The 24,515-nt window shown below is 43.9% G+C and overlaps 1 protein-coding gene across 4 annotated transcripts in view; it reads right to left on the bottom strand.

Annotated features, from left to right (window-relative positions):
- Positions 1–1,827: 1,827 nt before the first annotated feature.
- Positions 1,828–24,515, bottom strand: part of SPOP (speckle type BTB/POZ protein) — a 54,238-nt gene continuing 31,550 nt past the window's right edge. For all 4 annotated transcript variants that reach the window (XM_060254594.1, XM_060254596.1, XM_060254595.1 and 1 more), the window contains exons 2-10: positions 21,883–22,026; positions 20,347–20,468; positions 18,971–19,122; positions 18,749–18,876; positions 14,472–14,649; positions 13,345–13,400; positions 11,286–11,408; positions 3,936–4,078; positions 1,828–3,249 (exon numbers count right to left, since the gene is read on the bottom strand). In XM_060254594.1, the coding sequence (XP_060110577.1) occupies positions 3,105–3,249; positions 3,936–4,078; positions 11,286–11,408; positions 13,345–13,400; positions 14,472–14,649; positions 18,749–18,876; positions 18,971–19,122; positions 20,347–20,468; positions 21,883–21,960 (1,125 nt within the window). In that variant the 5' untranslated portion in view covers positions 21,961–22,026 and the 3' untranslated portion in view covers positions 1,828–3,104. The remainder of the gene's footprint in view (positions 3,250–3,935; positions 4,079–11,285; positions 11,409–13,344; positions 13,401–14,471; positions 14,650–18,748; positions 18,877–18,970; positions 19,123–20,346; positions 20,469–21,882; positions 22,027–24,515) is intronic.

Below are 24,515 nucleotides of genomic sequence, written 5' to 3'. Positions count from 1 at the left end.
TCCCGCTAGAAAGACCTTGCTCCGACATTCGGGACGGCTGTTGCCAGTCGGGGTTAAGCAGACCATTGATTGCAGAGGCTCCCTACAGGGCAGCTTAAAGCAACATGAACAACATTTGCAGGCAATTTGGAGTCGGTCCTAATAATAAAAAAAAAAAGTATTGCATGATTTGGTATTTTTAAAAGTCCTATGTGAATGCGATTTGTTTGTCTGAATCTCATGTAATTTAGAAGACCTGGGCCTTTAAAACCCTCTTTTTTCTACCCTCCCCCACATCCTCCAAGAATTTTACAAAGCCAGTCAGGAGCTCTGAAGTGATTTCCGGATTGGTAAGAAAGGTAAGAAAGAAAAGGTCACACCCTGGAAGAGCTTGGAGGGGGGAAAAAGAAAAGAAAGAGGACCTCTGATCCTCAGGAATGATGAACAAAAGGAGCACAGGAATTGGGGCTTTCTTCAGGGATTTGTCACTTCTTCTGCCAAACCTACAGCTCTTTCACTCAACTTACAGAAAACTGAGACAAAAAGTTACTTGGGCACAATTCAAGGTTTGCTATCAGTTCCCCATTTCCACACTAGGCCCTTCTTGCTGGGAACGTCTGAACATTGGAAACTAAAGTGAAGGTGCTCTAGGGTAGACTCAACACCCAGAGCTCTTTTTTGCAGGCAAGTAGGGACAAGTCTGGCCCTCTGCCTCCTGGGCCAAGCAATTCATGCAGAAAGAAGAGAGGAGAATCAGGTCTGTGATGCACAAGAACCTGTTGGGGGCTTGAAATCAGCTGATGGCAATCCCAGTTTACAAGCTCACATTACCAGGAGCAAGATGGGCCTAGTTCTAGGTTTTTGCACTGAAGCTGTGGAATTTTGCCTTATGAGATTTGTTTGTCCCCTTTCCTCCTAACCTTCTTAAATCACTCTGCTGAAACTTGCCTGTTCCAGAGAGCTTCTGAGATTGGGGGTGATTGGAGGTGACATGATAGAGGTTTATGCACGGGATAGAGAAGGTAGAGAAAGAAGTACTTTTCTCCCTTTCTCACAATATGAGAACTCTAGGCACTCAATGAAATTGCTGAGCAGTCAGATTAGAACGGATAAAGGGAAGTACTTCTTCAGCCAAAGGGTGATTAACGCATGGAATGCACTGCCACAGGAGGTGGCGGCGACTACAAGCATAGAAAGCTTCAAGAGGGGATTGGATAAACATATGGAGCAGAGGTCCATCAGTGGCTATTAACCACAGCGTATTGTTGGAACTCTCTGTCTGGGGCAGTGATGCTCTGTATTCTTGGTGCTTGGAGGGGCAACAGGGTGAGGGCTTCTGGTGTCCTGGCCCCACTGATGGACCTCCTGATGGCACCTGGTTTTTTTGGCCATTGTGCGACACAGAGTGTTGAACTGGCCTGCTCCAACATGACTTCTCTTATGTTCTATGTACAGCTCTGTTAGCTTGTTCCTATGATGGCTGGCTGGCAGTTATGTACACTGCTGTTCACAGATCTTCTATTAATGCTGCATGTTTTTATAAGTGCTGCACAATATATTGCATTGTTTCTTGCATGCCGCTTTGCATGCTATAAACAGCAGAACGGGTGGCCAGACTAATAATTAGGTGGATGCCCACACCCTCCCTGGCAACTCCAGAGAGATGAATTCTCATAACCAGTTCCTACTAAAATACTGAAATGAAGTATCTCAGCAACAGCTGCTATGATTCCTGGCCCTCAAAAACATGACATCAGCAGCAATAAAAGTACCAAATCTTAAATGGAGAAAGATTTTTTTTTAAAAAAAAGAAAAAGAACAAAGCCATGAAGACAACAAGACAGAACACACAGTACAAAAGAGTAATTATATTTCTAAAAAAGGAAAAAAAGAAAGAGGAGTGGGGCGGGAGAGAAAGTTTACTGGCTACTTTGGAACTTCATTCCTGTAAAAGAAAACTGGCTGAAAACAGAACATGGTCAGGTCTTCTACATATCAGCAAACTTAATACAAACACTCGATAAGAATCGTTTTACCAACTCAAGACAAAAAAGAAAGAACTTTTGACACAGCGTTCATGAACAATATTTTTTTTTTTTTAAGAAACAAAAATTCAGAGGATGTGAAGGAATCACAAGAAGTAGAGGAAACAAAACTAAAGCGGAAGGAAGGGGGGGGGGAGATACCAGAAGAACAAAATTCCCACGATATCTAAACAAGTAACCAATGTTCTTGGACAGCTGATTCCAAGTCAAGAATAGATTGCAACAGTTCCTGAATGCCACCAGTGGCTGCCTCCATCCCGTCCGTGTCTTCCAGGCAGCACTGGCCTCCCACAGTCCTCTTCACCTCTAAAAAGTAGCCTTCTTTTGAGAGAGAGACAGAGAAAGAAGTTTTCTTCCCTCCCACCCCCTTTGCAATCAATGTATACAAGTGCTACTGGGAAAGAACAGCCACCTCATGGCTGGGTGGCAAACACAAGGATTTCAGCACAGGGAGAAAGTCTCTCCGTCTCAAAAGTCTCTCAACGGAAAATCCCCAGAGATGCTCCCATTCGTGAGCTTCATTCCATCGATGTATCTGCCGCCACCTCTCACGTAATCGTTTCCAAAACAAAGAGAGCGTCATCTTTGCTCCAAGCATGCCTCGCCACTTGGTTCTGTTGCCGTCAGGTGCAGAGGCATTTTGCTGTCTCTGTTTTGCTTTTTTTTCCTTAAAATTCCATATCATCATTTGGATCTGTTTGTCTCAGGGCAGCACCTGGCCAACCCCCTCAAATCCTTTACTGAGCCAAGTCAAAGGGAAACACACAGACAACGCAGCAACAGGGATATATTAGGTTGAACAGCCCCCTTTTACCCAAAGTTCATCCCTCCCCCAATTGCCCCCAAATTTACTTGGTGCTGTTTTTTTTTCCTTTTTGTTTAAAAGTCTACATGTCCCAAAGCAGTCTGTTTATCCCCCCCCCCCATCCCACCCTCCCCACAACAGAGTAAAAAACTCCACAGGTTGCATCGTCTACCTGGTTGTCAAGGTTGGAGAAGCAACTGTTTCTGTCGCTATTTCCGTTTTAAAAAAAAACACAAACACACACACGCGGGGTTGTGCGATGCGAGGTCCGAGCCTTAGGACTGCTTCAGCCGTTTGCGTGGCGGTCCCAGAAAGGGGCACTGCGCGGAGGCCAGCGAGCGATACGCCTCTGCCACCAAGTGAGGGTGGGACACCACCATGGACTTCCAGCCTGAAGTCTCCATGACATCCGAAGCGTGGCTGAAGAACATCAAGAAACCCAAGATTACCAACTTGGAAGTTCAGCATCCCAAACAAAAACACCTATAGTCTTCTTGCTATGCCTCTGCTTTTGGGTTCTGCTTTAATGCCTCATTTCATTTTCCAGCCAGCAGGACTGTCTGCCCAGTCCTGTTCCACAGTTTATTGGCTGTCTCATCCTACCAACGGCATTGACTTATACTGTGGAATCTGCCACAAGTCTCAGTGAGAAAGGAGGACTACCAATAAAATGAACTACGCAGGCTGCTCCATGCAACAGAATAAGTTTTGCCACGTGTCTTTGGCATGAAGGTAAAAAACAGCAAAAAACGACCAAAATGCCCAAATGTGAGAAGCAGAAGAGGGTTTTGGATGGACTCGACTGCTGCTCAAAAGGGAAACAGGGATGTATTTGCACTTCTTTCTTCCTATCCTGTTCTCCTCCCCAGTGAGGATAAGCAGAGATGCACAGAAAAGGGGAGGTGGCGTCTTTCTCCCCGCCCCTACCCCAAACAAACTTCTACTAGTGAAATAAGACCTTGGATACAACCTGGAAGAAATGAGATGCAATTTTTTTTTTTTGGGGGGGGTGATTTAATTCCTGAGGTGCTCGCCTTTCCAGATTTCATCCTCTCTGGGGACAAATGCAAAGTTTGGGTGGGATGGGGTGGAAAAATCTCACTTACTAGTTGATGAAGTCGACTGCCTGAGTTTTTAGCTGGTCAGCACTGTGTAGATCAGCCAGGATGAGGATCTCTGCTGCATTTTCCACAGATAGGTTGCTACAAAGAGCATCCTCACACATCACCTTCAAACGCTCCAGCGCATACTGCAAGAGACAAAGAGACATTAGGCTGAGGGTGAATTGGAAAGGAGGGGAGAACTGCAAACCAGCTGGGGTGCTGAGGTTGGCTCTCTTGCAGCCAAGTGGTTGATATATCATCACTTTGGATCTCGTATCTTTTTACAAGGATGCCCCCTACCCACCCCTTTATCTGTCAGAATGCTGTGCAGTCAGAATCTCCGGTTTATTGTCTAAGCTGTTCCAAAAGGCCCACTGCAATCAGAACACGCCAAGGTAATATATGCAAAAAAAAAATTCTTTCCAATTTTACAGGAGAAAATTCAAGAATCCTACACAAAAGCAATGTTTTGTTGGGGGAGGGGGAAGTAGGATATATATTCAGGGCCCATGATAGAATACCACACACAAGTGTTGAATATTCTGACAAACACAAAGAGCCTCCAAGTCCTTCTGGCTAGGGGAAAAAAAACCCTCTGACATCTCTGTTCTTCCTGTCACTCTTAAAACAAAAACTAAGTGTTCAAAAAACAGTGCCAAGACTGAACCACAGAAGCAGAACTATATAAAAGAAACCCCTCACTTAGAATAAGCAAGTTGCTAATCCTCATGATCACGCATCAAATAGACAGACATGTCACCTCTGGTGCAAATCAAAAACCTACAAGGGGTGAGGAGGGCCCTTTATAGGGCTGTAGTAGCGGTTTCTGCAAATCTAAAAAGGAAAGGAAAAGTCCCCTGTGCAAGCACCAGTCGTTTCCAACTCTGGGGTGACGTTGCTTTCACAACCTTTTCACAGCAGACCTTTTTACGGGGTGGTTTGCCATGGCTTTCCCCATTCTGCAAATCTAGCTTTGCAGAAAAACAACAGTTAAAGGTAAGAGAGATGACAAAAAGAAAATGGCCGTTCAGTAGATACCAAATGAGTCTTGTCCCCCATTGTACAACAAAGACCAGCGAGACCCTCTAGGTCCATTTCCAGTTAGAAGAAAATTGTGAAGGAGAGGATTAGGAAAAGAGGAGCAGAGAGGGGGGAAAGGGAAGGCTGCGGTTCTCTGTCAGAGCATCTGCTTGGCATGTAGACAGTCCCAGAGTCAATCCCTGGCATCGCCAGTCAAAAGGACCAGGTGGTACCTGATGGAAAAGACCTCTACCTAAGCCCCTAGAACACCACCACCAATCAGAGAAGGTGATACAGATCTTGATGGACCAAGGGTCTGATTCAGCATAAGGCAGCTTCATGTGTTGATGTGGGGCGATGCATGTGTTGATGTGGGGCAATAAATGATCAGCTCTGTAGCTGGTCCCCAGTCATTTATTCTTTTTGCAGAAACTTAGGAGGGTTGGGCAAAGACAACACAAGACCAATAAGGTCTTCTGATCTTTCAGGTACAACAGCATCCTTTCCCCCATCATCCTCAATAGCACTGTAGAAGGGTAAAAAAAGCCCAGCCCTCTAACTGCATCCCTGCCCAACAGCCCAGTGGCAGATCTCCAGGGTTTGAGGGTATGTGCTGTTGTTTTGTTTATAGTATAATTGCGTATTTTCCTCAAGAGACTGCAAGAAGACAGAACAAGCTGTTCTGAGGCCTCCTGGGCAAATATTAAGAGGTCTGATGTGTGACCATAAAAGGTTTTGCTTTCTGTTTTTAAAAAGGCGCCCGGGTATGTTTAGAGAGGAAAGGGCTATATAAAAAGCCACAAAACCCAAAGAATGCAAGCCTCCTTCAACCTTGCTATCCCACAAGAGTCGGGGCATTAGAGAGGAATTCATAAATTGCCTCCCACTAGAAAGAGACCCAGAGGTTCTCACTGCCTTTTGCTGTACAAGGGGCAGGCCCACTTGGCACCTAGAGAACGGCTGGAAGGCACAAAGAGATACTGCGTTAGAGGAAGGTGCAGTGGGGAGATGCGATACCACTTGCATGGTAGCAAATTCCTTCTAGCAGATACAGAAGCCCTCTGGTGCATTGGTCCATTATAAATTCACTGTCACGTTACCTCCCCTTGGAAGACTTTTTTTTAATTATTATTACTGTGTCAACTTAATTATACATCAAAGTCTAACTAGGAATGGCTTCTGTTGCCTGCTATGTTCAATTTTATTGTTTGAGCCTTCCGTCTCCATAACAATTTAAGAGTGCGACTAGTTTTACTGGGGATTTATGCTATGTTCAGAGATCAGTGGGTGGAAAGTGCAATCAAGTCATGGTGTTTTCAAGGCAAGAGACATTCAGAGGTAGTTTGCCACTGCCTACTTCTGCGTCAAGACCCTGAGGTCTCCCATCCAAGTACCAACCAGGGCTGATCTGCTTAGCTTCTGAGATCTGACGAGATGGACATGCTTGGGCTATCCAGGTCAGGGCTCATTCAGATATCAGAGGTGTCCAAATGTTCTTTAAAAACCCACTGTATTGCTATCAAGTATTCTCAATTATCTCTCTAGTTGTCTTAAAGGAATAATTCCATTACCTAGTTACTGCTGCATGACAGAGGTTTTTTTTCCTTTAAAGCTAAGAATATAAAGACAAGCAGGTCTACCCATACCAATTCTGCCCTTGTCCTGGTTTTCTCAGTTTTTAGTTTCACATCATGTCATTTTCTGCAAACAAATATTTTTACATAGGCAGACTCATTTTATATGTTTTCCCCCCCTTTTTAAATGACAATATATCTTTTTGTACATAAAATAATGGTATAAATTAGTAACCTCAACTGAAAAAGGGAAATCTACAACACAGCCTTTTCTTAAATAGTCTACAACAGAGGATCAATAAGTTTGTGCCCTGCAACATGCCTAGCAAATATGTAGATAATCTGTTGAATAACTTGTATCGTGCACTTTTCCGTAGATTTATGTGGTTACAATGTGGTACAACATTTTTATAGAATCTTCTCTCAATCCAAGGTAGATGGGGAAAAAATTAAACCACAGGTAAACATATTTCTGATTTTCTTCTGGAAAAAGTTCAAAAATGTTTAGCAGCAGAGTTCTTTGGGCTCTATCTATTAAAGTGTGATTAACAACCTCTAATTCTGGTCTGATGCTGAAGCTCACATACTTTGGCCACCAAATGAAAAGGGAGCACTCCCTGGAGAAGACCCTGATGCTGGGAAAGACAGAAGGCAAAAGACGAAGGAGACGGCAAAAGATGAGATGGCTGGACAGCCTGATGTAACTAACACGAATTTGAGCAGACTTTGGAGAATGGTAGAAGACAGGATGGCCTGGTGTGACTTTGTCCATGGGGTTGAAAAGAGTCGGACTCGACTGTGTGAGTGAACAACAACAAATTCTGATCATACAAAAAGTGTAAGGCGGTGAGTTTGGTTCCTTAAATTGTAACTAGCAGATCAGACAGAACCCCATAGAAACTTTTTTTCGTTTACTGAGAAAAGTTATTCTTTTTACTGAGCAAGAGAAGAAAATACAGGAATGAAAAAATTAACCCTATAATTACTGTTAATACAAATGCTGAAATTATCAACATGCCTTACTTAATCATATTATATCAAGTAACCCAGCCCACCACCCTAGGCAAATGCATAGGCCCAGGGTTTTTGTAGAAAAAGCCCAGCAGGAACTCAGTAGCATATTAGACCACATCCCCTAATATTAGCATATTAGGTCGCAAACTCATTAGAAGAAGAAGAATTGCAGATTTTTACCCTGCCCTTCTCCCTAATTAGCATATTAGACCACACCATCTGGGATAATCAAGTGCAAACTGAACTGTGACAGTAACTTTTCCAGGCCCTGCAGCAATTCTAGCTGGTCAGCCAGACCCCAGGGAGGCTGCCACATGGCTCAGTTCAGTTCAGCAATCCCTGAGGGCCACACCAAGTTCCCCACCCCTGCATTAAGGGGGATACAAGTGGTGGTGGTGGTGGGGACAGTCTATTCTCGAGTACAATCTATGTCAAGCAGAATAAATTTTTCCCAAATTATGTAATCTTCGTACGTCTATTAGTTTAAATATCTTGAACACCTTATTAAACATGTAAGGCAGAGTAGGGGTATTTGATTTCTAAGTTGATCTAACTCATTATTCATGACACAGCTGAATTCTCCTGCAATGATAATTTCACCCTCTGCAAATTTAATGAATTCTTCTTGCAAGGATTTATAAAATGCCCTTTGATTGCAGTTTGAAGCATAAATGTTCCCAAGGGTGATTAATTGTTGGAATATCTGTCCTTTTAGCAAAAAAATCTAGCATTGTTATCAAATACTGCATTAATTACTTTGGATATATGTATATATAGCTCCACCTTTATTTTACTTGCTATTAGCTGGAACATATATTTCCTTAATTCTGGATGCTCTATTAATGATAACTAGGAAGCTTCAATATACATTTCTTGTATAAAAAAGATATCCAACCTTTCTTTGTGTAATTTATGAAATATTTCCCCTCTTATAGCTATACTAAAAGAAATTAAATTTAGACAATCCATCTTAACATTTTATTTATTAGTGCACGAGCACAGTACAAAATTTTCTATAAATTTCAATAACCAACGCTTAATTATCAAAATTAATTTTTGCTACTGCTTCAGCTTCTTCCAGAGTTTTAACCATACAAGATTTGCCTCTATGTCTAAAAGTCAATCTAAATTGAAATGACTTTTTCTCTAAGTTTATCTGTCAGGAAATTCAGGGTCCTCCTTTTTTTTTGCAGAGTTATGGGTAATATATTCTGGGTAAATTTGCACTCCCACTATGAATTTTAAGAGGTTCATCTCATAACTTTTTATATATTGCTACGAGACAGTCAAACATCACAACAATATCTCTGCATGTTTGTTTACTGCTACTAGCTTGTAGATTAACCCTAAAAGCTCTGGTGATATTCTCCTTTTCAGTATAGTTTCAGCGAAGAATCACAACGAAAAGTTCTTCATTAACATTTTCATATTCTTTTGCTCTTTACCCTGAAATTTTAAACACATTCTCCTGAGCTTATTATCAAAATTCTCAACTCTCTCCCTCCGATCCAGATCCTGCAACTTGTCATAATGATAGCATGTGGCTTGTAAAAATATTTTTATGTATTTTTCATACACACATACTTTTTTGTTTTTATTCATTGCTAAATATAGTTTTCCCTGACTTTGGCTGCTCTATGAATGATAACTGGGAAATTTAATATGTGCTTCTTGTATAAAAAAGGTATCTGCCCTTTGTGTAATTTATGAAATATTTGCCTACTATTATGGGGCTCTATTGCTTAATGCTCAATAGATAAAAGGAACTAACTACTATCTTGGAGAAATTAAGAAGAAATAAAGGGATAAAAAACAGTACTTCCTGCCCAGGCCGGCCCTCAGTTTAGCCACATCAGAGGGCAACACCCTTCAGGCATTGCTAGCGGCATAGCCACAGGCTTTGGATACAAAAGAATAGAGGGAACCCAGAAAGTGTGCTCCTCTGAAGCCATCTGGGTGGTGCACAAATTGCCTTCCTGTTGGGGGAGGGGAGGTGTCACAACTCGGGAGCAGGCCTTCTCAGTAACGGCTCCTCATTGGTGGAACCAACTACCAGCGGAAGTTCGAGCCCTGCGGGACTATAATCAATTCCGCAGGGCCTGCAAAACTAGCCTTTTTCAAATGGCCTACAAGATTGAATCCTGAAATGACACCTAGCCATCTGATATACATCTAATATGTTCGCATTGTAGCACCTTAACTGTAATGGTTTTAACTAATTATTTATTAATTATTTATTTAATGTATTTTAATGTATTTTACCGTATAATGTATTAAATGTAATCATGGTACTTCCATGTCTGTGAGCCGCCCTGAGCCTGCTTCGGCGGGGAAGGCGGGATACAAATAAAAATTATTATTATTATTACTGCACAGGCATCCCAGGCAAGCTGAGGTGAACTTGCTACGCATTTGGCAAAGCAGGGTTCTCCCTGCCGAGCTCTCCTTCATTTCCCAGACTTCATAGGCTTTGGTGAAAGGGAGGGAAGGAGCGAGGGAAGGAGCGAGGGAAGGAAGGAACGAGGGAAGGAAGGAGCGAGGGAAGGAAGGAGGGAGGGAGGGAGGGAGGGAGGGAAGGAAGGAAGGAAGGAAGGAAGGAAAGAAGGAAAGAAGGAAGGAAGGAAGGAAGGAAGGAAGGAAGGAAGGAAGGAAGCAAGCAAGCAAGCAAGCAAGCAAGCAAGCAAGCAAGCAAGCAAGCAAGCAAGCAAGCAAGCAAGCAAGCTCTGGAACAACATTCCTCTGAAGCCATGAAGATAGCATGTAGGTTGCCTTCTTCCTCCTGCTCCTATGTGGTGGATAGGGGGAGATGTCACCCTGCACAGGTGTCTCAGGTGAGTCAAGGTAAACTGGCTTGATGCTTGGCAAAGCAGGGTTCTTCTGCTACCACCCCCCTTTGGAAGACTTTTTTTTTTTTTTTGTTACTCTGGCTGCTAACTTTGGTCAGGACTGGGAACATTCTTCCTAACTCCTAGAAGTCAACTTTTTTTTTTGTCCACCTTATTCAGCCCCATTTTATTTTCCCAAGCTCCTGGCTCCAAGCAACTTAGAACTTGTTCTAAATCCAGATGTGCTCAGAAATCAAAGCCCTAGGCTTCCAAAGGACTGATGCCCCACCTGTGCTTACCTTTGGCCCATTCTGTATTCAAATGTGGAGAAGATGACCCATGGGAGGTGCTGAGGTCACCCCAGAGGCCTTTCAATAAGGCAGCCTCTCACCTCACAAGAGAAGGGCACCGTTACGCTTGTAAGGCCATGCTGGTTCACAGGATTGAGAGAGAGAGAGAACGGAATGTGTTGCTTCCAAGAGCAGCCACCTCTTTCAGAAATGAGGTCTCCCTAGAATTTTCAAAGCTTTCAGGGTAAGGAAGCAGCAAGCTATTCGTGCAGACCTTGCGATCCCTGCAAACTGATTTTTCCCTATCAATGTCTTAGGAGTGGGGATGAACACTACCTTTCCACGCTGCTTGGCTGGAAAAGTGTAGCCCTCAACTTGGCTAGAAAGCAAGCTGTTTGGAAAAGCCTCTTGAGATGAGTCCAAAGAACAAGGGATAAATTTGACCATGTCACCAACTGAAATGCATGGCAGAAGGCGAAAATGAAAGCCTCGATGTCTCCTACGATATGCAGAAAGCACAGATTACAATCTGTCCTCTGAAAGTTTCCCGGCTGGTTTTGTCCCCAAGTCCTTTTAAAATAAAAGGAAATTTTAAAATCCAATGGCTGATCTGCCAAGTGGCCCACTTACTTTGTCAGCAGCTGCAAGCAAATCATCTGCCATTTTGTCAAGGTTGGGTGCCTTCCCCGTATAAATGAAACACATCATTTCTTTAAAAACTTCTGGCTCCACATCGTTGATTTCTACTCGATTCTGCAAAATGGGGGGGAGGATATGGTTATCCTTCTGATGCTTGAACACACCCAACTGCCCCTCTCTGCCCCTGGAGGATTCTTTGGGAGGACAAATAGTAAAGAACGTGCAGAAGGCACAAAGTTTCAGCTTTGCCAGCGTTTCCCGGCTAGGAGAGGCAGGCACTGTATCTTTCTTTCTTTCAGCCTGCTCTTATTCCATCTCAGAGAGCGACAGAAGGAATTGGCACTTGCTGTTACACGATCATTGTCTTAAATAGCACAACTGTGAAATGCTGGCAAACCAGCAGTCCCTTTTAACTCTCTCTAGAGTGCATTCCCAATTAATCATCAGCTTTTTCTATTGTGTAGGTTCTGGCCTAGTTATTGCCTTGCAGGGGTTTATTCTTTCCAGCCCAATCTCAACAGTTTGGGATAGGTTAGGATGTACCTCTATATTTCTCTCTTACCCTCATACCAAGCCTGCATCTACTGGACCAAAGACACCAACTGGGAAGCACTGCAGCTACACAGAGTTGAATCGTAAGAGACATCCTGTGCTCTATGCATCTTTATTCAATGAGTAATTAAATAGTGAGGTTTGCTGCCATAGCGATGGCCACAAGCGCAAATGGCTTTAAAAGGGGACAAAACAGATTCGTGGAAGAGCGGCCCATCACCGCCTACTAATCAGGATGACTAAATGGAACTTTCATGCTCAGAAGATTTAACTCTCTGAATCTAAATACCAGGAGGCAGCATCAAGGGAATGGCCTTGGATTCATTGCTCCATTTTCTGGTTTTCCAGGACAAGTCTGGCCTCTATGTGAAACAGAACCCTTGATGACCCAACAAGACTCTCATGTTCTTAGCTATGATTTTATGAAATGCAAGAAAAAGAAAGCCACAATGCTCCACTGCAGCAGTATTATACTTTTAGGGGCTGTGTCATTTCCCCAGCCATTTTTCCAGCCAAGACCTGTCTGAGCTGCAGTTGCATTGCTGCAGCCTCTCCTTTTGTGATCCCAGAGAAAACCACTTTATCAGCCCGGATGTGCCACAAAATGTATATTCTGTTTCTGCTCCCGCCCAAGGAAGACCTTTGTGGGCAGAGGTCAGAAGCTTGCAAGACTCAGAGACATCTGCTGGGTCAAATGGAGAATCATATAACCTCTTCAAGTCTCTCCCAAGTCATACCATACCATAGACCTTTATTGGCATTAATACAAGAATACAGTATACTTTAAAACCAACAGTGACACTATAGAATATAATAAAACCTTAAAAAAAACCAGCAAAAGTTAAATGACATAAAATAGCAGTAGGCTATGCATGAGTAAAAGCCTCTCTGATTTGGATCGCAACCTGTAAAAAGCAAGCAACGTGAGTAGTGACAAAGTTGTGTTTCCCGTGGAGTAAAAAACGAACCTTGGCATTGTCAGAAAGGCCTTGATGGTCAGAAAGCAGTGCATCTAGGTATCTTGCACGTGGACTGCTATAAAAAGGGCAGTCCAAAAGAACATGAGGGACCGTTTCGATGACTCCTTGACTACAAGGGCATCGTCTAAGATTGCGGGGGATTCTGTGGTATCTTCCGGAGAGGATGGCCGATGGTAATGCATTAAATCTAGCCAGCATGAATGCTCTTCTTTGGTGAGGATCAGTTAAAAAGAGGAAATTGGGAGCTAAAAGCCCAGGAATCTGGGATAAACCCAGATAGCTTGGGGAGCAAGTTTTCCAAGCTGCCTCAGTTAGACGTTGCAACTGGATATCTAGTAGTCTACGTTTGATGGATTGAAATACTGCAGAAGCAGAGGATAGATAAAAGGCATCCAAGGAAATTCCTATGGATGTGATTTTCTTTTGGATCAGGGTCAAGTCAGTGGATTGATACCTGGCTGCTACTCATGAGTAAAAAGCCACTTTAAAAAACAAAAACAAAAAAAACACTTGCTTACCTTTTTACTTTCCTCCATCTCGTGTTCAAACATAGCACTGAAAACCGGAGAACGTGCTGTGGTCAAGGGTGGGATGGGGGAATTGGGAAAGGGAGGAGGAGAGAAGACACAAATGCAATTAAAAGCTGAAATGGTAACCCTCCTTGCTAGAGAAGGACCTGAGGCATACAACCTGTACCTGCTTATATAACATGTCCTCCAATGTAAAAAGGGACAAGCCAAAACTAAGCAAGTAGGATGTTCAGGAGAGAATACCAACACCCTTCTCAGGACATACACACACAGCAGAAGGCAACCCTGTCAAAAATTAGTTTTTAAGAAATGTCATGGCTTTCTTATCCCGTTACAACCTGAATGCATGGGACACTGGGAGTTGTAGTTACACTGTATGTTCTCTCAACTAGTCATCCTCAACTCCATTCCTTTCCACTACAGCTCTGAAGGATTATTTGCTAAGAGGCCATGACAGTGAACCCTGTATGCAATTCACCACGCAGGGATGTGTGGACTTCAAGCTAACCAAAAAGTGAAAGCCTATTCCAAGAATGGCTGACTTCTGCTAAAAGTATTCATCATGCAAACAGTGAGCAAAATTTACACTCTTGAGATCTATTCCAGCTTTGCTACTCCTAGGAAAGCCCTGAAATCTGCACCCCCTAACACAAACGGAAATCTTAATTAGCCTCTTCTCTGGCTTCTTCCAGTAGACATTGCCTGCATTTGTTCAAGTATATTTTCATAGCCATTCCATCCAGACACTTGACATTAAAAAAAATAAACTAAAAATGAAGGTTACGTTTCATAGAAAGCTGAATCCGGTAGCCTATGGAACTCTGCAGCACAAGGCATGCATGTTAATGTTTTAGACAGCCCCTGACAAAGCAGATTTTAAATTCTGTGAATTTTATTTTGGGACACTCTTCACTATTGGTGTAATGTTTCCTGAGGCACAACTCAGCTATGTCTTCTTTCCCCCTCTCCTCTGTAGTCTTTTACAAAAATGTTATCTGGAGCCCCCTTTCTGAGCAAAGAGGCAACCGGCAAAAGACGCATCAAGGCACTTAGGGCTTGTGACTGATCTGTCCATCCGCCATCCAGCTAATCTTCCTGCCCATGTCGATACAGACCTGCTAATATGGCTTTGTGAGCCTGGAATTCCTGGCCTGCCACACACAGGCAGCAGTCTGTGAAGCGAGAGTTTTCCCAGAGGCCTCCCAACTCATCAGCCAAGCGGCATTCAGGTACCTTCACCATGTTCATGGAGTTCTGGCCGGAGATATTGATAGAGTCCTGCACTACACTCACCTGCAAGGAAGCAGAGAGGGGTCAGCATCTCAGTTTTGTCTACTCGGTTCATTCATAGCCCGCCTTTTCCACTGGGACACAAAGAGTAAAACAAAGCGTAGAAAACCGCTCACTCTGACGGCATAAGGTATTTTTAAAAAGCAATGCAAAGAGGACTAGAATTACAGAAATTTAGGGAACAATACACAGAAAACTGTCTGAGGGCACGGTATGCCAAAAAGAACACCAAGAGTGGGTTACAAAGGGACAAGACAATGCAGTAAAAGCAAGGTAGTACAACACAGCTATGATCGTCTTCAATTAAGAAAGGACCCTCTCCGGATTGTCCCATTATATTGCAGTTCTGATCCCTTTATAAAAATGCCTTCCTGAACATTTATGTTTTTCTCATTGAATGACAGATGAGAAGGAGGCTTCCTGACCTCCTCAGGCAGGCTGTTCCACAAGGGGGGAAATCTACAAGACGTGCAGCAGTGACAACAAAACACAAGGTGCTACCCCCACCCCCAGAAAACAGAGTCCTTCTCAGGCAGTAGAGCAGGTTTTTCCCCTCTGCAAGTAATAAGATCTGATTTAAGTATGATGCTGCGAGGCAAGAAGAGCTTACTCATGGGACTTTGCACATCTCTCGTACCTCATTCAAATTTGACCCGCAGCTACTACCAAAGACATGTAATGCGGAAAAGCATTGTGCTAGCATGCTATTTTACACACACACGCACCAGGATAGCAGGTGCTGTGGCCCAATTTCCGCACAACAGTGGGCACATGCAACGCAACACGGTTAATGTCATTTTAAATCAGACCTAAAATACAGTGGAGCAGGTTCTTCTGATGTGGATTTCCAGACTCCACCCTAGTCTGGAGAAGTCTGGTGTTACTGACCTCCAACAAGGAGCCATCCAACCTCCACAGATCAGCTAACACAATGCAAATGCCCAATGTGTGCCTCTTGCAAATTGCAGGGGCACAACAGAAACTGTACTTACTAATGGGCACATAGTCTGCGGTGGCACGAGCACATTTATCAAGCCACAAAACCCAGCACAAAGCAAAAACAGTGGGCAGTCAGTGGCCATTTATCAAGTGGGGACTGCCATGGTGCACAGACCAGGGAATCCAATCCCTTGACTCTCGGGCAGGGCATTACATACCCCCTTGCTAAGTGATTACACAATTTTTGGTAATTTACCCTCTGTAGGCCACTATATTCCCTCAGTGCCATTAAACACATTCTTTTATGAGCCTGGTTGTGCACAGCAGCCTAAGCACAAGCAGAACCAGAGCAGAGATCCAGTTTAGCTGGTGCAGCAGCTCGCATACTTAGAACAAGCCTCTTCTAAACACTGGTATATTTTCAGCCTTCCTAAGCGAAGCAAACGGCTATTCAGAAGGGAGCTTTTTATCCAGAAGGATCTTCAGACTCATTTCAATACAGCATTTGAATAGCAAAGGGCATGACAATTCCTTGTCCTTTTCACTCCAGGGGCTGTTCAGTGAGAAAACGCTCAAGCAACAGTCAAAGTGGCATGAAAATGAAACCTATTCAGAACTAGCAACAGCTCTGAAACTAACCTGAATACAATCCTAGGGGAGCCAACCTGGATGGCCCAGGCTAGCCTAACCTCATCAGATCTTAGAAGCAAAGTAGGTCAACCCTGGCTAGTAAATGGATAAGAGACAACCAAGGAAGTCCAGGGGTTGCTATGCAGAGGCAGGCAATGCAAACCACCTCTATTGGTCTCTTGTGAAGGAGGAGGAGGAGAAGACTGCAGATTTATACCTCATCCTTCTCTCTGAATCAGAGACTCTGAGCAGCTTACAAACTCCTATATCTTCTCCCCACACAACAGACTCCCTGTGATGTGGGTGGGGCTGAGAGGGCTCTCACAGCAGCTGCCCTTTCAAGGACAACTCCTGCAATAACTATGGCTGACCCAAGGCCATTCCAGCAGCTGTAAGTGGAGGAATGGGGAATCAAACCCAGTTCTCCCAGATAAGAGTCTGCACACTTAACCACTACACCAAACTGGCTCCCTGTGGGGTCGATATAAATCAACTGCAACTTGATGACACTTCCCACCACCAGGCGTGCCAACTCTGGCCCTGGAGGTGTAAGCGTATCAAAAGGAACAAAGTGGAAAAGAAACAGAGGAGACAAGTGCACAGTATGTGTAGCTACCCTAGTCATTATGATTCCATTAGAAACTTGCATGCAGAGCATGAAGGAAAACACTGCCGTCTGTTGCAAGTCCTCATCATCTTGTTAGTTACAAATGTACAAGTGTCACAAAGATTCTACCCTCCCTGACTAGAAGGCACTAACAGGCTTCCTGCTATTCAGGGGGAAAAAGATCCTTGACAGAAGGTGACAAATCCTAAGGCAACAGACCTTAAGGCAACTGCTATCTCTACACAATTCAGTGCAAACTGGGGTTCCAGGTCCTCTCTGATGAGCTCCTCTGCAAATCTGCATGGCCAGCCTCAGCAAACTGCTGGGTTTTGGGAACTATGCCAGCCGCAGCTCCTATCTATTTATCTAAAAGCTTGGAGCATGACTCAGCTAACGTTAAGTACTCTTGACTCAATGATTTCAACAGAAAAATTAAGCATGTGTTTAAACAACCAGAGAGGGATCATGGTCGGCAATCTTTGCCATTGTTAAGAACTAGAGACAAAATCCTGCCTTGGCATTAAATCAAAACGAAGGTGCTCAGGGATCTGTGCCTGATACTCCAGTGCAATCTCAGTATACCAGGAACCCAAATAGCAGCTACACCCACCCTCGTAACATATGCCTCAGGGATCCCAACACAGTTCCGCAGGCATCCCAAAGAAGGGTGACTGCTTGACATGAGTTCCGAACCTGACCACCAACCGAGCCTGTGCTGCTGAAACAAGCTGACACAGGGAGGGAGGAGGAGCTACAGAAGAACAGAAGAGAAATTTTCTTGAAAGAGACCAGCATAAAACATTGTTCCTCTGGGATAATTTGAGTTTGAAAGGAAACAGTAACCCCCCGCAATAGTCTTTCGATTCACCAAATGTTACCGAGTCCTTAGAGAGCATCTGCAGAGCAACCCCCCCCAAAAAAAACAAAACAAAAAAGAAACCACACACCATCTATTCCCACTAAACTGAAGCACAGCTGCAGGCACCTGTGGCCAACGGAGGAGGAGAAATAAGTTAGCTGAGCATATGGCACAACTACCCAAATGGCAGGAAAACTGCTCAGCATCAGCAAAACCCAGTGTGAGTTTTTCATTTCTCTGCACAACTTTGGGCTTCCTGAGCCTTCCCAGGTTCATAGTTTTTCCGCTCCAACAAATGCCTATGAAGACCCCCTTCTAGTTCAAGAGGGGTCCTGAAGAATCACTTAGTGTTGTGAGAAAACAGAAAAATCACTTTGCCTAACCAGATTAGCAACCTCCAGCTTCCCCACGGCCACTTCCATTGGCCATAGTTCATAGTATGCCACAAGGAAGTGCAGTGGTGGTGGGGGGAGAGAACCTATTTAGAGTAGTAAACTCTGAACAATTCATGTAAGTGAGCCAATCCCAGATCTTCCTGGAGAGAGGAGAAAGATATACAACAGAACCCTCAGGGTCACTAGCCAGATTCCTTTCTGACTCTGAACACAGGTCATGTTGTGGAGTTCAGGAGAGCAGAGATAGGAAAGTTCTCCTCTGGCTAAATGGAAATTTAGTCTGGATCCAACCCAAGAGCAGGACAGACATATTTCAACAGCATCAGCAACAACAAAAAAGTGTACTAGGGTGGTTAGTGTGACAGTCTAGGTTCAAATCCTCACCCACACAAGGCCACACGTACTCCGCCGAAGCTACCCAACATGGTTGTCATGCTGCTAAATTGGAGGAGAGAACCATGTATACTGAACCCTGGACTCTCTTGAGAAGGCAGGATAAAGAATGCAACATGAGTGATGAACAAAAGACTGGATCTATAGAAGGAGCTGAGACAGAAGGAATCTTTACAGGGGGAAAATCCAAGCATATTTATAAAGACATGTTCTTTGCTTTCCAGCCCCCCCTCCCCTTGTGAAGATAAGAGAAGGATTCTGCAACGCTTTCCTCCTTACCTCACAGAAGAGAGTGAGCTTATCATCTGGAAGGAGTCCATTGGCCTCATCCAAGAGAAAATCTCTCCTAATAAACTTCTTGAAGCCCCAGTCTTTGCCTTGCACAAACCGATAGGCTCGCTGGCTCTCTGAAAGCACACAGGATAGGATTATTTGTTTCCCCCTCCCCCAAAAATCAATCAATCAAAAACACAAAGTACACCCAACACCTCCTCTGCTTACCCATTGCTTTCGTTTCCTCCCCCTTTGCATTCAAAATGGAGAACTTGAATTTGGCTCTGACTTCACTCTTTGGACAGCTGACCAACAACAGATAGAGCGAAAGGTAATCTTTACTCTCTTCGTCCAAGCCCTTTGGGTTCACACGCAAACACCTGCAAAAGCAGAAAAACATGCTTCATCTCCAGTGAAGGTGGAAAGGCAGTGTGTGGCTAAGTGGAAGAAGCTCTGCTTGGCATGCAGAAACTTCCAGGTTGGATCCTTGGCACCTCAAGTTAGGAAAAAAAGGAACAGGCAATAGGTGATGTGAAAAAAACTCTTCCTGAGATCCTGGAAAACTGCTGTCAGTCTGAGTAGACAACAATGACCTCAGTGTTGTGTTCTGTCCTGAGTCCATTCACAGGAAAGGGTGGAACATAAATTAAATAAATAAATGGACCGATGTTCTGGTTTAGTACAAGGCAACTTCACCTGTTACCTTCTCTATCCCACTTTACAATCATGCATATCTAGCCAGTGAACCCAAACAGCTGGCAAAAGCCCAATCTCTGTATACAGATCTGTTGTACCTGGGGGGCACAAAGACTTACAGGGCAGAGGACAATACTCATATCTTACAATGGCTACTTGTACAGCTGCCAAAACAGAAGGTTAGTGGAGTTTGAACTTTTTTTTTTGTCTGTCTTCTCCAACGCTCACCTCCACACATAAGTTGGAATTGTCCCTAATGCCCCAAAATAGACACACACAAAAAAGATCTGCGTTTCCTTGGGGTCCCCTTAGTATGAGGTAGCTTTATGCATACTTATCACACATTTGGGGATCCAGGACAGAATTTTTCTCACAGTGCAGACTGACCAGAGACCCTCGATTTTATCTCATTCCTCTACAAATGCAGCTGTTTTCACTTGTCTGAGCCATCTGCTCTTGTGGTGCGTCTGTGGCCTGGATTGCTGGGTCAAAGGCCCTGTTCTGTTGCAGGCCATTTAGACAAGATGGGTGTTTTGTTCCCCATCCAACATATCCTATGAACTCTCTTAGGTACATTACGGGAGACCTCTGGGATGCTGCCTTAAAGTATGTTGGTCAAATGACATCTTCAGCTGCCTACAAAGCTCAGCAGTTCTGATCCTTGTGATGAATCAGTGAGTTAGAACGTTATTACTCCATTTTACAGAGAACAGTGTTAAGGGCAAGCAAGTAGCCTGACTGGGGCCTCTCACTGAATCTATAGCCAGGCTTGGATCTTGATCCCACATCTAACACCACATGCTTTGTCTTGCTATTCCCCACTGTGCTATTCCCCAGCTGAACATTTCTTGTTACCTACATTTCTGAACATTTCTCCTTACCTACCATTTCAATATACCTTTACGTACCATTTCAATTTATCATTAGCTCCCGACGAAAAGGTTGAACTTTTGATGACCTCGCCCATTTCCTCCCGGCAAAAACTGAAGTTGTTGATGGTCCACATGTAGGAGAATTTGACCACTTTAATCTTAGAAGAAAACATTGACAAGACTAACTAGCAGCTCAGATGCACAGTTGCAAAGAACAGGATGCTTGAACAGAAGAGCACGGGGAAAAAACTACCACCAGCGTTCCTAAATCTGAGAAGGTACTTTTCATTTATCAGGGATTGAGGAAAAATGATGCTACTGCTGGTTCTTCACCATCCTCTAGAAACATGAAAAGTGTTCCATGAGGATTTGGTACGGGGCACCTTGAATTTCCCATGGCCACACCAATGCTCTCACACAGAGATTAAGAGGAGATTTTGGCCCACACTTAATGAGTTCTGAGATAAGATCACAATTGAGAGATGCCCAGGGCTATGAACCTGGTATATATATATATATTTTTTTTTGGGGGGGGGGGAGATCTGGGAACCTACTGTGATCATTTGCGGCAAGCTTGCAGATCTCATGAATTCAGTCACAGGAATAATTATGCCTAACTGAAGAAAACAGAAAGCTATTGGAAGGGACCAAAAGCCCACAGAAAGAACTCTTGAGATCTTAAACTGCCAGTGTGCTGTTGTTTTTTCTTTCTTCAAATCTAATAGGATTCAGAGTGTGTATTTGTTTTAAGAAAGTTTGGATTTTCATTCAAGCATTGGATTTTCACATCAGAGGACGCTTTTCTGAGGAAAGCTTTACCCTTATGGATCCTTCACTACCTTTAAGACCTCTCTTGATTATAAAACATTCACATACCATGTTAGAGTGCCATGTACATAAAGAAAGCCAAGTTTTGAGGGCCATCCCACAACCACCATGCTCTGCTTCCTTGAAAGTAGGTCAAACCCACGATTTGCACAGATCTTCACTGAAGCGTTCCACATGCCTTCACTCTCCCCCCGCCCCGCACCTTCAGTTCAAAGAGACCTGAAACTGCCTCACTTTGGGCTGGATCCTGCACACATTATTTTACTTTCTGCTGCCTGTTTTATTCTGAATTTCATTAAGCTGATGTGATACCCATCCCCAAGGATGTGGGCTACAAATATCAAGACGCAAATTGTAAAATGTTATACACTGGGGTCCAGCTACCACCTCACAAATCTCCAGAGTTTGCAGAAATGGCATACACACTGCAAAAGTTCAGTATCTTGAACAGCAGAGGGCCCCAAGCAGACTTTTACAGTTTGATCTCTGGGAATCACAGCAGGGCCACCATCTAAAGCTGAACATTCCATGCTTTCATATCTCATAGATAAAACTGGCAGGATTCAACCTTGATAGATTTAGTGGCCAAATGACTGCTGCACAAACTGCTCCAAAGGGTTTGCTTAGGCCAAGCACAAATCAGGCAGGGAACAAATGATTTGATTGTACAGTGATGATGATTTACCCAGAATCCTTTTCCCTTTGACAAGGCAAAGCCAGAAGGATCCCAAATTGCAGACTTACTTGAGTGTAACACCAGCTCTCCGCAACAGGTCCACTTGACATTTCTGCCGGAGGAGGTGGACTCGGTACCCTTGACATCGCCAGTTTGGAGGTCAAACAGGATTTCACAGGTTAGTTAAGAAATCTGCATGCACAATCTTCACCCTGATGGCCCAGATGAAAAGCAGGCAGGAGGGGAGTTAAAACAAAAACAGAACAGCAGTTGTGCCAACACAGCAAAATTCTACAGTTCTAGATTTGCAGTGTTTTGCTTCTCACAGCCTCATCAGCTGTTCCTCTCCATTCCTCCCATCTTTAGTATATACTTCATTTGGCATGTGTTATGCTAGGTTAACCATATTACTCCTAATTAAGTCCTGGCAAGACCAGGCTGTCTGTCACTAGCTCTGGGAAAGCATTTCCAATTCCTAAAAGTCTGCATCAAATTGTTAAACACCTAAGGTTTCCGCAGCCCCATCCATCACCCTACATTCCTCCTCCTGCTGACTTCTTCAGCATACTTAATCGAGGGAAGTGGGAGGGAGCAGGGATTTTTTTGCAATCTATAAAGTAGCACCCATCATTGTCATCGGATCTCCACAACTCCCTGCTACAGGTGGGAAACTGATGGGAGAGAATGATTTACAAAGGCCACATGCAATGAGACCAGGGCTGGAGGCCAACTCAGCGCTGCAGCTTTACCAACAAAGTGGTTCTCAAATCATGCAATGCAAGGACAGCTGCTAATTTCTCCAGAGAGCTTGACTATGGAAACAAGAAGAGAAATCACTAAGAGCCAGATGGGAAACATGCACCTAGAACAGCGTATTATTTATTTTTTTGGACTACACAAATTAATTATTGGGAGGAGGGGAGATAATAGGATAATGAAGAAGAGTAGGTTTTTATATCCCTCTTTAACTTATGGAGTCTCAAAGCAGTTTGCAATCACCTTCCCTTCCTCTCCCCACAATAGGCACTATTGTGAGGCAGGTGAGGCCGAGAGAGTTCTGAGAGAACTATGACATTGGGGCCAAGAATCCCAGCTACAAATACAAGTTGATGGGGTGTGAACTGGCAGAGACTGACCAAGAGATCTTGGGGTCGTGGTAGATAACTCACTGAAAATGTCAAGACAGTGTGCATTTGCAATAAAAAAAGGCTAACGCCATGCTGGGAATTATTAGGAAGGGAAATGAAAACAAATCAGCCAGTATCATAATGCCCCTGTATAAATGGATGGTGCGGTCTCATTTGGAGTACTGTGTGCAGTTCTGGTCGCTGCACCTCAAAAAGGACATTATAGCATTGGAGAAAGTCCAGAAAAGGGCAACTAGAATGATTAAAGGGCTGGAGCACTTTCCCTATGAAGAAAGGTTGAAACGCTTGGGACTCTTTAGCTTGGAGAAACGTCAACTGCGGGGTGACATGATAGAGGTTTACAAGATAATGCATGGGATGGAGAAAGTAGAGAAAGAAGTACTTTTCTCTCCTCACAATACAAGAACTCGTGGGCATTCAATGAAATTGCTGAGCAGACAGGTTAAAACGGATAAAAGGAAGTACTTCTTCACCCAAAGGGTGATTAACATGTGGAATTCACTGCCACAGGAGGTGGTGGCGGCCACAAGTATAGCCACCTTCAAGAGGGGTTTAGATAAAAATATGGAGCACAGGTCCATCAGTGGCTATTAGCCACAGTGTGTGTATATATAAAATTTTTTGCCACTGTGTGACACAGAGTGTTGGACTGGATGGGCCGTTGGCCTGATCCAACATGGCTTCTCTTATGTTCTTATGTGACTGGTCCAAGATCACTTAAGCAGGCTTCCTATGGAGGAAGAGCGGGAAATCATTCTTGCTGCCACCTACATACAGGTTTGCTTCACTCATGGAATGTTTGACTGCAGTCAGTTGTTTGACTTGTGTACCAAACTGAGAGCAGAGGATTGCATCCATGCCTGTTGGCCTTCTTTTGTAGTACAACCCAAGCCTTTGCTGGCTACTACTGGCTGTTTGGAAAGCTTTTTGGTCACTAGATTGGACCTGAGTCTCCATGAAACATCAGTTTGCATTTGAAAACAAAAAAAACCTGGATTATAGTGTGACCTGCAGCAGTCCATGTAACCCCTACACAAGTCTTCTGCCATTGTTAATTGAGAGCCAGCATGGTGTAGGGGTTAAGAGTGTTAGACTCTAAACTGGAGAACTGGGTTCGATCCCCCACTCCTCCACATGGGGCCTGATGGGTGATCTTGAGCCAGTCACAGTTTTCTCAGAATTCTTTCAGCCCCACCTACCGCACAAGAAGCTTGATGTGGGAAAAGGAAGTGAAGGTGATTGATTGTGAGCTATTTTGAGACTCCTTAGGGTAGTGAATAGTGGAGTATAAAAACCAACCCTTCTCTTTGAAAATGGTTGTTTCTGGCCTTATTTGAGCAGGGGATGGAGCAGAGCCAGCTTGCCCCCTAACCTTGCAGCCAATGGGGCAAACCTATATATAGGGCTTATTTTTTTAGCAGGAATTCCTTTGCATATTAGGCCACACACCCCTGATGTAGCCAGTCTTCCAAGGGCTCTTCTTACAGGGCCGACTGTAAGCTCTTAGAGGATTGGCTACATTAGGGGGGGTGTAGCCTAATATACAAAAGAGT

The sequence above is a fragment of the Heteronotia binoei genome, chromosome 15 (genome assembly GCF_032191835.1).
Source record: "Heteronotia binoei isolate CCM8104 ecotype False Entrance Well chromosome 15, APGP_CSIRO_Hbin_v1, whole genome shotgun sequence".
NCBI classification, from domain to species: domain Eukaryota; kingdom Metazoa; phylum Chordata; class Lepidosauria; order Squamata; family Gekkonidae; genus Heteronotia; species Heteronotia binoei.
Note: the sequence above shows the minus strand (reverse complement) of the source record. Positions and strands in the feature narration are given on the sequence as shown.